The 11,336-nt window shown below is 29.4% G+C and overlaps 1 protein-coding gene across 1 annotated transcript; it reads right to left on the bottom strand.

Annotated features, from left to right (window-relative positions):
- Nucleotides 1–3,683: 3,683 nt before the first annotated feature.
- Nucleotides 3,684–5,702, bottom strand: LOC125855116 (cytochrome P450 78A7-like). The gene is made up of 2 exons (XM_049534792.1): nucleotides 4,668–5,702; nucleotides 3,684–4,494 (listed from the first exon to the last, which is right to left on the bottom strand). The coding sequence occupies exons 1-2, from the start codon at nucleotides 5,679–5,681 to the stop codon at nucleotides 3,877–3,879; spliced, it is 1,632 nt and encodes a 543-aa protein (XP_049390749.1). The 5' UTR covers nucleotides 5,682–5,702; the 3' UTR covers nucleotides 3,684–3,876.
- Between the last annotated feature and the right edge of the window lie 5,634 nt (nucleotides 5,703–11,336).

Genomic DNA, 11,336 nt, shown 5'->3' with positions numbered 1-11,336 from the left:
TTTGATACATTTCTATGCTTATGCGTGACTTACTTGTTACTAGTGATTGATGCACTTGTTATGTGTAATTGATCTACTTGACATTGAGTTTGACTTACATGATACGTGTTGATTGTTGACTGGTGACTTTGGACTGTAAATATTGAGCCACGTGAACTGTATATTGTAGAACTGTTAGGTTGGACTGATTTCTGTGGAGGTTGTAGTTTGAGGAGGTTCGATTAGGATGAAAAGGAGCAGTCAAATTCTAGCTAGGTTGCCTTGTTTATTAGGTTGCTTGTTGGGTACCGTGTTATTAGTACTCACTCCTTGCTTTTATATTTGTGTAGGTTTCAAGCCCGTACCCATACTGTGATCTCTTTTTTCTTCTTCTGATTTCGAGGCTTGTCAAGGATTTTGAGAGGTAGTTGTTTGTCATCCCAACAGACCCTCTTGTTCCTTTACTTTATGATTTGTTCTATTTGAGAAACAACGACTGTGAGACTTGTATTTATCTTTCAAATTTTGTTTATACATTAGTTGTTTGTACACGTGACAATCAGATTTTGGGGTGTTAATAGAAGAATAAATTTTCTGCTTTTACTTGTTCTTATTTTATCTTTCCATATTTCTTTCGTTTTCGCTGCATTGAGACTGACTTGTCTTGATGGGAATAGATAAGTGTTATCACATCCGTTTTTAAATCGTGACAATTATTCATGTTGATTTTGCATTATGACGTGGAATAAGAGTTAAATCTCATATTTTTTAATATATATAATACTAATTAAATATATAGGTTAAAATTATGAAATTGGTAGACAAACCGATAATAATTGATGCTCAGGGGTAGTAGTACGTGGAGTGACCCCCAGGAGTTATGAAATGCAGTCACGTGAAGAGTGGTACGATAGAATATGTGGAATCAGAAAAGAGTGTTATTAATTACACTTTGGGAACACAAGGGGAGGAGGACTTACATTTGACCCCCTATGCCTTGGGTACAAGTCGTACGCGTTATAATATATAGTAAATCTTTTCTTGTCACTAACCAAATTTTATTGCAGATAAAGAGATCTGGTGACAGTGACGAAGTTAGAATTTTAATGTTAGAAGATTTTAACATAGCAAAAGAGGAACTTGTTGGGCACGCGGAGACCATCAAGCTATCTTTCTTTGATCGTGGATTCGCAAGCAATATTTATACATTTTTATATTGATATAAGTGTTAAAAATATATTTAATTTTTTTTTTTTTTAGTTTCATACCTAAATTATTAAGAATATAAATTTCACATCTAAACTATCACTTATAAATATGAATATAAAATTTATTGGGTTCACTTAAATCCACTGTAACACAGTAACTCTGCCAGTGAGTGGGGTACTAAATATAGGTTTTGTTGACCAAAACCAGTGGATGAGTTGGCTATATCTACTTGCATCTCTCTGGAAGTATCTTTACACTAGAAGTTGCTGCTCCTGCTCTACCCTACCCTTCATGATTTTTCTTTTTTTTTTTGGTTTTTTCACATGCGGCTACGTACCTAAGGGGCTAAACTTGACACTAGTTAAGAATGAAGGAATATTTATTGCTCCATCATAATTTTTGTTGATACCCTTCATGATTTACTAGTATGTGACTTCATTATTACATACTTCTAATCAATCTTTTAACCGACAGTTTTGATATTCGCCCTATAGGGTGTGGTATACTACCACAATGTTTCTGAGTGAAGTTTATAGTGAAACAAAAATAACTTTTAGCGACAATAAATAGATATATTAATAAAGAGTGATAAAGTTTTTACTGGTATTATTTAAGTGTCATTAGATTCAATGTCGCTACAGGTTTTAGGCATATATACAAAGAATGCTAATTATCGTTAAATATACATATTGAACTATTATTATTGATTAATTGTCATTAAAGATCATTTTTTATGTAGTAACAGTTTATGTTTCTAAGTGTTAAATGGTATGTTCTAAATATGTTGCTTGGAATTAGTAATTTTAAATACATAAATAGTTTTCTTCCTCATTAGCAACTAAACAAATGTTAAATACCTTCTGAAAAATTATGAAAGAGACTATATTACATAAAATAGGATAGATAAGAGTAAATCACGGTGAAATTGCTTTTTATAAGTAAGCCATATTGTTGGATGTCAAAGTTTTAAAACTGATAAAGAACTAGTTCCTTCCCTCCAATTTGTTAATTTAAAATCATTACTTATACAAAGAGAAGAAAAAAAATCAGTATAATAAACAAATGGCTAGATTGCTAGAAGCATTAATGTTGATCAAATTAGAAAATTCTCTTGTCATAACAGATGTAATAAAACAACTTGTATAAATTAATTCAATAACTTTTGCTCATTAAACAGTGTATTTCGGTTTTAAAAAGTCATTAAACATATACACATTAAATTTAGAACCAAATTATTAACAACATGAAGTCGTTATTCTAAGATCAATCGAAAATCATAAAATTGATATCCTGATTCTGCTTTTATTCATGTGTGATTCTAATTGTTTCCCTTGAATCTCGTAAGGACATTTTCAAACATAATTAATTCTATCAACATTTCTTTCTTTTATTCATGTGTGATTCTAATTGTTTCCCTTGAATCTCGTTAAGGACATTTCCAAGCATAATTAACTCTATCAACATTTCTTTCTTATAGAAAATGATTTATACAAGATTTTTCGGTTGACTTAGTACGTGAGAGTTTAATTAAAACATATCTGATGAGCATATTTTTGGTTCATAGATACTCTAATTGGAATATGATCTTTTTGAACAATATGACTAGTCTTTTCACACGACAATATATCAGTTTTAGTGACAAAAAACTTATAAAGAAGCATTTATAATTCAACAATAGAACTAATAAGCTCCAATTCAGCCATAGATTTTAAAGTTGAGACTTATAAAATTAAAAGTTTTGTTTGGACATACATTATACTAGAAAAAATTTAGTAAGATTTTATGAGTGGAAGTCCCAAAAATCCAAAAACTAATGAACTTGAAAATATTTGAAGATCAAATTTTTTAAAATTTGATCAAATTTAATAATCAAACAGATATTTAAAGATGAAATTTTAAAATCTATAACCAAACATCTGTTAGGATCGAAATAATTAAGCGTCATGCGGAAGCTAGCAAAACAAACTTTGAAAGACCACGGTAAAAAGACAAATGAGAAATATATCAAAAGACACAAAAATTTAACGTGGTTCAATTGACCAACCTACATCCACAAATGAAATGAGTAATTCACTATATATACATGAGAGTACAAAATACTAGAGAGAATAAACATCAACCAATTCACTCAAAATACAAGGAGGTTCACACAAGTGATAACATATCACTTGTGTTCCACAAATTCTCTCCCCAAACCAAAACTCTCAAAACCCCTAGACTACATTGTGAATGTTGATTAAGCTAGAAGGAACGAGTCTCTATTTATACCGTCCTAAATATTTTCCTACAAAAAATGAAGTAGCCAAATGTGGAGACTGAAAACCTATTTTATGGTAAAAAAAACTTGAGCAATTAATACCCAACAACATCAGCTAAATATAAATAAACGAGATGATCATTATAGATCACGTACTTATAAATCAAAATCTATAATCAAACGCTGAACATGAATATCATTATATATCACTAAATTGCAAGAAAAAACAATATAAGTTTTTTTCCAAAACAAGAAAGCACAAAGTCAGGACTCTCTACATAGGTTCAAAATTGGAGTCCAAATTTATATGCTAGGAACATTATCTTCCATATCCTATCTCTGCCCCAAATTTAATAATCAAAATTCAAATCTATAGAGTTGAGATATATAGAAAAATATCAAAAGACAAAAAAAAACACACAATCCTAAAACTAAACATTCCTCTGCATGGCCACAACAGTGAGTGGATTCTTCATTTCACATGACAATTTTAAAACTTCTCCCAAGTCAACTGGATGGGCCCCATCCTCCACAAACTCGAAATGTTGCACCAACTTAGCCACCCATAACATAACCGTAACCAACCCCAAATTCTTCCCGGGGCACACTCTCCTTCCTGCCCCAAACGGTGCCAAACGTAGGTCACCCCCCCTCACATCCACATTCACACCACCTTCTGACACTACAAACCTCTCTGGCTTAAATTCAAGTGGATTTTCCCACACGTCAGAGTCATGAGTAATAGCCCACATGTTGACCATCGCCGTTGTATGGGAAGGAACAACCATGCCATTGCTAAGCCGAACGTCTGATGTGGAAAGCCGCGCCCACGAGAGAAGTGGACCCGGTGGATGAACTCGTAGAGTCTCTTTTATCACTGCTTGTAAGTAGGGCATCCGAACAACGTCCACATCAGTCACAACTTTTCCCATCGTCACATTATCGACTTCTTGTCGTAACTTGTTTTGCACTTCGGGGTGCAAAACAAGTTCCGCCATCACCCACTCCGTTAGAAGTGCCGTGGTGTCCGTCCCTCTAAATATCATTTCCTGCATATGAAAATATTTTATAAGGTTTCAAAACTATTCTTAAAATTAGAAAAAAAAAAAATACATTTTTGTGGGCTTTCTAGCCAAATAAGTGAGACCTAAATATTTGTAGATGGACTAAAAAAAAAAAATATATCATATAAATTGAAACAGAAAAAATAATAGTTACGTACCCAAAGAACGGCGACCATATCATCTTCGTCTAGCTTTTCTTCTCCATCAAGAGATAATAAAACGTCAACAAAATCACCATTATCAGTCATCACCATTTTTGATGCAGAAGCACGATAACGCTTATGTTCATCAATAATATCAAGAACAAACTTTCGTACACGTGGCACGAGAGCTTCACTCCGTCGAACAATGCCCGACGGATCATAAAACAAACTCAACCACGGAAGATAATCAGACCAATTAAAAGCACCTAATAATTCAAAACCTTCCTTCACCATATCTTGCAACTCTCCAAGCTCTAATTTACCATCAACATTATCATAACGCTTCCCAAACACACTACCCATAATATTATTCAACGCAGCAAATTGCAAATGCGTCCTCAAAACTACTTTTCCATTTTCAATCTGATCGTTAACTATATTCCGTAACATAACAGAACAGTCAAGCTGACGGCTCGTTTCATGAGCCGCAATTCGGCTAGGAGAGAAGAGATATGAAGAAGCAATACGACGGAGTAGACGCCAGTAAGTTCCGTTAGGAGCGAACCCAATGGCTCGGCTAAACATGAGGCTTTTAGCCGATTGTTTAATCGGACGGTCAGCGAAGTGAGGTGATGTAAGAATCTCTTTAGCTATTTGAGGATCGGAAGATACAACTAAAGGAGTTGAACCAAGGCTAAAAGCCATAAGCTGTTTAGCTTTATGACTCCAAGCCGCGGTGGCTAAAGTGCGATGAGCTAAGCCATCGCGACTCAAAGTGAAAAGGCTTCCGATTATCGGAAAGCCACGTGGTCCAGGAATATTTCGTCCTGGACCACTACTAGTATTGGTGGTGTTGTTTTTCCAAGCAACACCACCAGGAGTAGAAGCCCAAGTGATTAGAGTGATTGAAATAAAAGCTAAAATAATATAAAGGATAACACATTCATCAAGAAGAATTTTCCAACCAAGGAAAGTTGGTAGTGTAAATACCCACCAATTGGAGTCTTTTGTGACCATGCCTAAATCCATGAAATGAAGAAAAATAGGAGTGGTGGAATATATTTGGGATGTTTCAAAATGAAAAGTATGGCTAGCTTTATATAGGCTGCAAAATTTAATCATTTACTAGTAAGTCGCTTCTTTATAGTTGTCATATTGTGTTTTAATTTTGACTAATTTTCAAAATTAAATTAAATTACATTAATTTGATATTATATATTAAAAAATTATATGAATAGTACTATAAATTGCAATTTTTGGATATCAATATAATGAAAAAATACTTCATAAAATATTAGTCAAAATTTTAATTATTTGACTCTAAAAAAGAATATCGTAACAACTAAAAAGAAATGAAAGGAGTAATGGATATAGATTTTCTTTCATCATCACTTACCATAGCTTTATTTAGTGTGAATCTTCTAGGCATTTGACCATGAAATTCTTTCAGTTATTTAGAGTTGAATGAATTTCGAAAAATTTGAAAACATGTTTGACCAAAAAAATAATAATTTAGAATTCAATTGTCTTTCAAGAATTCGAAAAGTAACAAAGATGTATTTTCACTCCAAATAACTCAAAATAGTCAAAGACAACTGTAATTTATATTAATGACTAAACACAACTCCTTTCAAATATTATTTTTCTACTTTGAAAATAAAAATTATTTTTTTTTCTTCTAAATTTCATAATCAAACGTGCAATGTGATCTCATTTTCACTAGTTTTTCTTGGATTTAACTCTTCCAAATTACAGTCTCTCCATTTGTTCAACTACACACGTTTAGTCCATGAGTCAATACTTTTAACGCGGAAAGAAATTCAGTAGCATGTATGGGGACAATTTTATTCTTTCCACATATATCAATAAAATATATTTAATTTGTGCACATATACAGTACTATGTATCATAAGTTTTAAAAAATAATTAAAAATAAGTATGAGAAAATGAATTACAAAACATCTCAAACCATGACCTAGTGACAAATAAAGTAGGTTGAGCATTGTAAAATTTCAGATTCAAAACCTAATCGAGGAAAATACTAGTATTTTTTTTCATCAATTTAACCATGGTGGATTTTGTTGTCAAAAATTGTTCGAACACCATAATTATATTAAAAAAACACTAAATATATATACATCAATTGCATTAGTCAAAATATAACGGAACACGATAAAATGCAAGATTGAGCGTGTATTTAAGTTCAGTTAGTCAAGTTGCGAGGTGTTTTTAAGGCTGTCAATAATTCGGGGATGAAACTAATAAATTCGCACCTATTTTAGAGGTATTTTAGATACTTCTTTCTTACTTTTTCGAACAAATTCGTGTTCTTCTAGTTTTTCAACTTGTACAATAGAATGTCGAAAAATGAGGTTTTCTTTTTATCTCTCGACTAATTAGATCAATGACTTCAATCATTGTGAGAATTCATGACTCGAATTTTTCTTTTAAAATAACAACTGATAAACAAAGTCCATCTTCAATGAAAAAATCAAAAGAATTCACCATATGTTTGGATTAAATAAACTAAGATTTATCTAATCTAAGGAAGGGACACTAAGGATTTATTGTATTCAATCAGTGGAAATATTGAATTAGTTAATTACTTCCTTTTCAACAATTGACATATGATTTTCTTTTATTTCGCGTGTTGTATCTATAATAAGATTTTTAGGATTGAGTTCATTATATCAAATTATAAGTTCAGAAATAATAGTTTTTAAATTTTTTATCAAGTTTATATAAAATCCAATTACCCGCATAAAAAAATTGGATTTGAATAAATTTACAGCAAAATAACTTGATCAATCCCTATCAATGATGCATTTTATTTACAATTTTTTTTACTATTATGTGTTAAATATTATCGAATTTTGTAAGTGAAATTGGCAAGCACTCTTAGTATTTGCCTAAAAAAGAAATTTTTTAACTATGCCTATTTTGCACTTAACATTATTATTTTATCTCATTTTGCAAGTTGCATGAGAACCAAGAATGGATATATAATCTTGTATCATTGAATGTGATAATTGACTAATTTTTAATTTGTAATTAATTTGATTTAATAGTAATAATTAGAAAATATTTCTCGGTTTTAAAAGTCTGCCATTAATTTTAATTTTATTTATTTTTGGTTTATTTGACTTCTTATTCTTATATACATTAAAAAGACTATAAAACAAAATTATGAGATAAATTATAATACATTTCAACAAAGTTAAATATCGGAATTTCTTTCCTTTGAACAACTCTGGTACGGAAAACATGATAGCATATCTGAGGAAAAAAACATTGCTATAACAATAAGATTTTTCAAAGAGAAAACTACAATTACTTTATTTTAATAACACCCAATCTTTTTTTTCCATGGCAGCTGAAGCATTAAGCTTCTAATATGTGATTTCACTAGAAATCTTTGGGTATTGTCTTCACATAATTGACAAAATTTGCCAATTTTTCATACTGCAAACGAAAAGATCACACAAAGTTAATAATCAATTTACTAGAGCATTTCATAAATGAATATTTGATGAAAAGAAAATTAACCTCCGATTTCAATTGATCAAATTCCTTGTGCAACTTTTCAAGATGTTCCTTTAATTCTTCAATACATGCAGAATAAGTTAGTTTCTCGCTCCACTCATTTATCGATTCGTATTCTAGGGAGAACCTTTTCTTTTTGAAGTTAGTTGCATTGTTTCCTTTGTGCATCTCGCTAAGGATTGAAAATACCATAAGAACGCACATGAAGGCGGTAAAACAAATAGCAAGAAAAAAGAGAAAATGTGAAAAGGACATCGACAAGAACTTTGGAGAAGCCATTGATAAATATTTTTAGAGCACATTAATAAGAAAGAAACTTTATTTATTATAAATTTTTATATCACTTACTTTTTATAAGAGGGAAAACCATTTTTAAAAAATGTTTTTATAATTTTTTTACCAAATATATATTTGAAGCATCTAATAGGAAAATTATGAATTGATGGATAAGCATAGGTTAGAAAATGGTAAGAAATTAATTTTTATGCTTAATTTAATTAATGAGATGAATTGAGTTTGAATCTATCTTAAAGAGACTTGGATAATATATAGGTAGTCATATATTTTGGATAAGACATAAGATTTCCTAAACTATGATAGAAATCATAACGACACACTTTAACTTAATTTGGGTTCTATTACCCTCTCCTCCCCTCAAAATTCAATTTTTCTGTATTTTCATACACGTTTTATGCTGATGTGACACCTTCAATTAGGTAAAATTAGATGCGTGCATAACATGCTCCGCCACATGTGTAATTTTTTTTTTTTTAAATTTTTTTAATTCTTTTTTTTTAGAAAAAATCTTCTTATTTTCTTTATCTTGTATTTAAACTAAGTTAATACATGTATTTTTTTAAAAAACCTTTTTTGCCTTATATTTTAACTTTTTTTCTTTCAATTCTTAAACTTCATTCATTGTTTTTTCACTCTTTTGTTTTTCTATTGATTTTATTTATTCCTTTTATTTTCTTTGCCTTTTAAAAAAAAATTGATTTCAAATTTAATTCCAAATATCTTGTATTTAAGTTAATTTCGGAAGGATATGGAAAGTGAAGAAAATCAAATAAAACATTAAGAAAATTAAAACATTAAAATTAAATGACACTTTCTTAAAAAAATTATTATTATAAAATATACGTAATTTTTAAAAATAATTTAAAGTGGAAAGATAAGAAGTTAATTAGTGAAAGAGGAAAAAACTAAAAAGTTTAATCAAACTCCTTATGCAACATTTCACGATGTTTCTTTAATTCTTCGATACATGTAGAATAAGTTGGTTTCTCGCTCCATTCATTTATCAATTCGTATTCTAGGGAGAACCTTTTCTTTTTGAAGTTATTGCAATATTGTTTCCTTTTTTGATCTTGCTAAGAATTGAAAGCACAATAAGAACGTTCATGAAGATGGTAAAACTAATAACAAGAAAAAAGAGAAAATGTAAATAGGACATCAACAAGAACTTTACATAGAAAAACTTGACTATGCCTACTTTGCACTTGTACGATTATTTTACCTGATTTTGCAAGTTGCATGAGAACCAAATGTAGAAAAACTTGTACCACTAAATGTGATGTGACTAATTTTTAATTTGTAAAATTAGTAATTAGAAAATATTTGCTTCTATTGGTTTTAAATTAAAGGTATGCCATTAATTATTATTATTTTTTGGTTTATTTGACTTCTTATTCTTATACACTAAGGGCATGTTTGGAAGGACACTTTGGTAATTGGATTTGGTGTAATTGGTATTACACTGTCTTGTCCTGTTTGGAAGGACATGTAATTACTTGATCAACATGTAATTAGTGTAATTGGCAGGAGGTAATTACACTCTACAATTTACAGGCAGAGACTGTGAATTGCTGGTAATTACACCACCTGATTACTTTTTAATTTCTTTTTTTTTTAATTTCTATTTTAATTTTTTTTACTTTTATTATTTTAAGTTCTTTTTTTTACTTTTATTATTCTAAAAATTTGTAAAAGTTTATTTTATATTTTATATTATTATATTTCATTTTCTTCTTATTCTTAACCTTACTTTACGTGATTCTATGTAATTTTTTCGTATTATCTATTTCTTTATGCCATGCTTATTTTCTCATTAGCATAATTTTATTATATTCTAATTTTTAAATTAAAATAGAATTTATTGTTAAGTAAGTTATAGACTTATGTTTTCTTTATTAAGAAAAACTAACACCAAATCATATTTATTGCTATGTTGAAATTTGTTATAAGAGTATTATGTTAAAATTTTTGTTTTGAATTTATAACTTATGTTATATTTTCAGTTTCATTTGTTTTAGTAATATTGAATCTACATTGCACGTCATTTTTAATTAGAGTTGATAAATTATATTTTTGTCAAACATTTAATAATTTATGACATTTTATTTATATACTATTCTTTTTATCAAACATGCATTTCACGATGTTCGTAGAAACTTCATACTTTTAGTTGTTACGATCAATTCAATTGAAATATATTAATTTGAAAAAATATAAATCAATTATTTTTTCATAATATTCGTTACAGAAAATATGTTTATTAATTAATATATTTTCAAAAAAGAATATATATCTTAAATATTTAATTTAATGTCATTTATAAAGTTTCTTATTTGTCTAGTATAAATTTTAAATAATTAATTTTTATTTTAAAAATTTATTATAATTTTATGATTGCAATTGTGCATCCAAACAGAACATGTGTAATTACACTGTGGCATCCAAACAGGACATGTGTTGTAATTACACTGTGGCAACCAAACAGGACATGTGTTGTAATTACACTGTGGCAACCAAACAGGTCAGTGTAATTACTAAACAGTGTAATTACTAGGCTGATAATTACTACCCTAGTAATTACACCAATTCCAATTACCAGGTAAACAGACCCTAAAAGACTATAAACAAAAATAATGAGAAAAATTATAGTACATTTTAACAAAATCAAGGTACGGAAAACATGATAGCAATTAAATCTGAGAAAAAAATATTGCTATACAACTAGAATTTTCTAAAAGAAAATTACAATTGCTTTATTTTAATAATACCCAACCGTTTTTATTAGAAATCTTTGGGCCCAAACTCTACTTTTCATCCGATACTGTCTTCATATAATTGACAAAACTT

Source organism: Solanum stenotomum, chromosome 2 (genome assembly GCF_019186545.1).
Source record: "Solanum stenotomum isolate F172 chromosome 2, ASM1918654v1, whole genome shotgun sequence".
Taxonomy (NCBI): domain Eukaryota; kingdom Viridiplantae; phylum Streptophyta; class Magnoliopsida; order Solanales; family Solanaceae; genus Solanum; species Solanum stenotomum.
This window is presented reverse-complemented; position numbering and strand designations above follow the sequence as displayed.

Coding starts and splice junctions, on each gene's coding strand:
- LOC125855116 (XM_049534792.1), bottom strand. CDS start 5,681: ATGGATTTAGGCATGGTCACAAAAGACTCCAATTGGTGGGTATTTACA. Junction 4,495..4,667: donor ATATGGTCGCCGTTCTTTGG/GTACGTAACTAT, acceptor TTTCATATGCAG/GAAATGATATTTAGAGGGAC.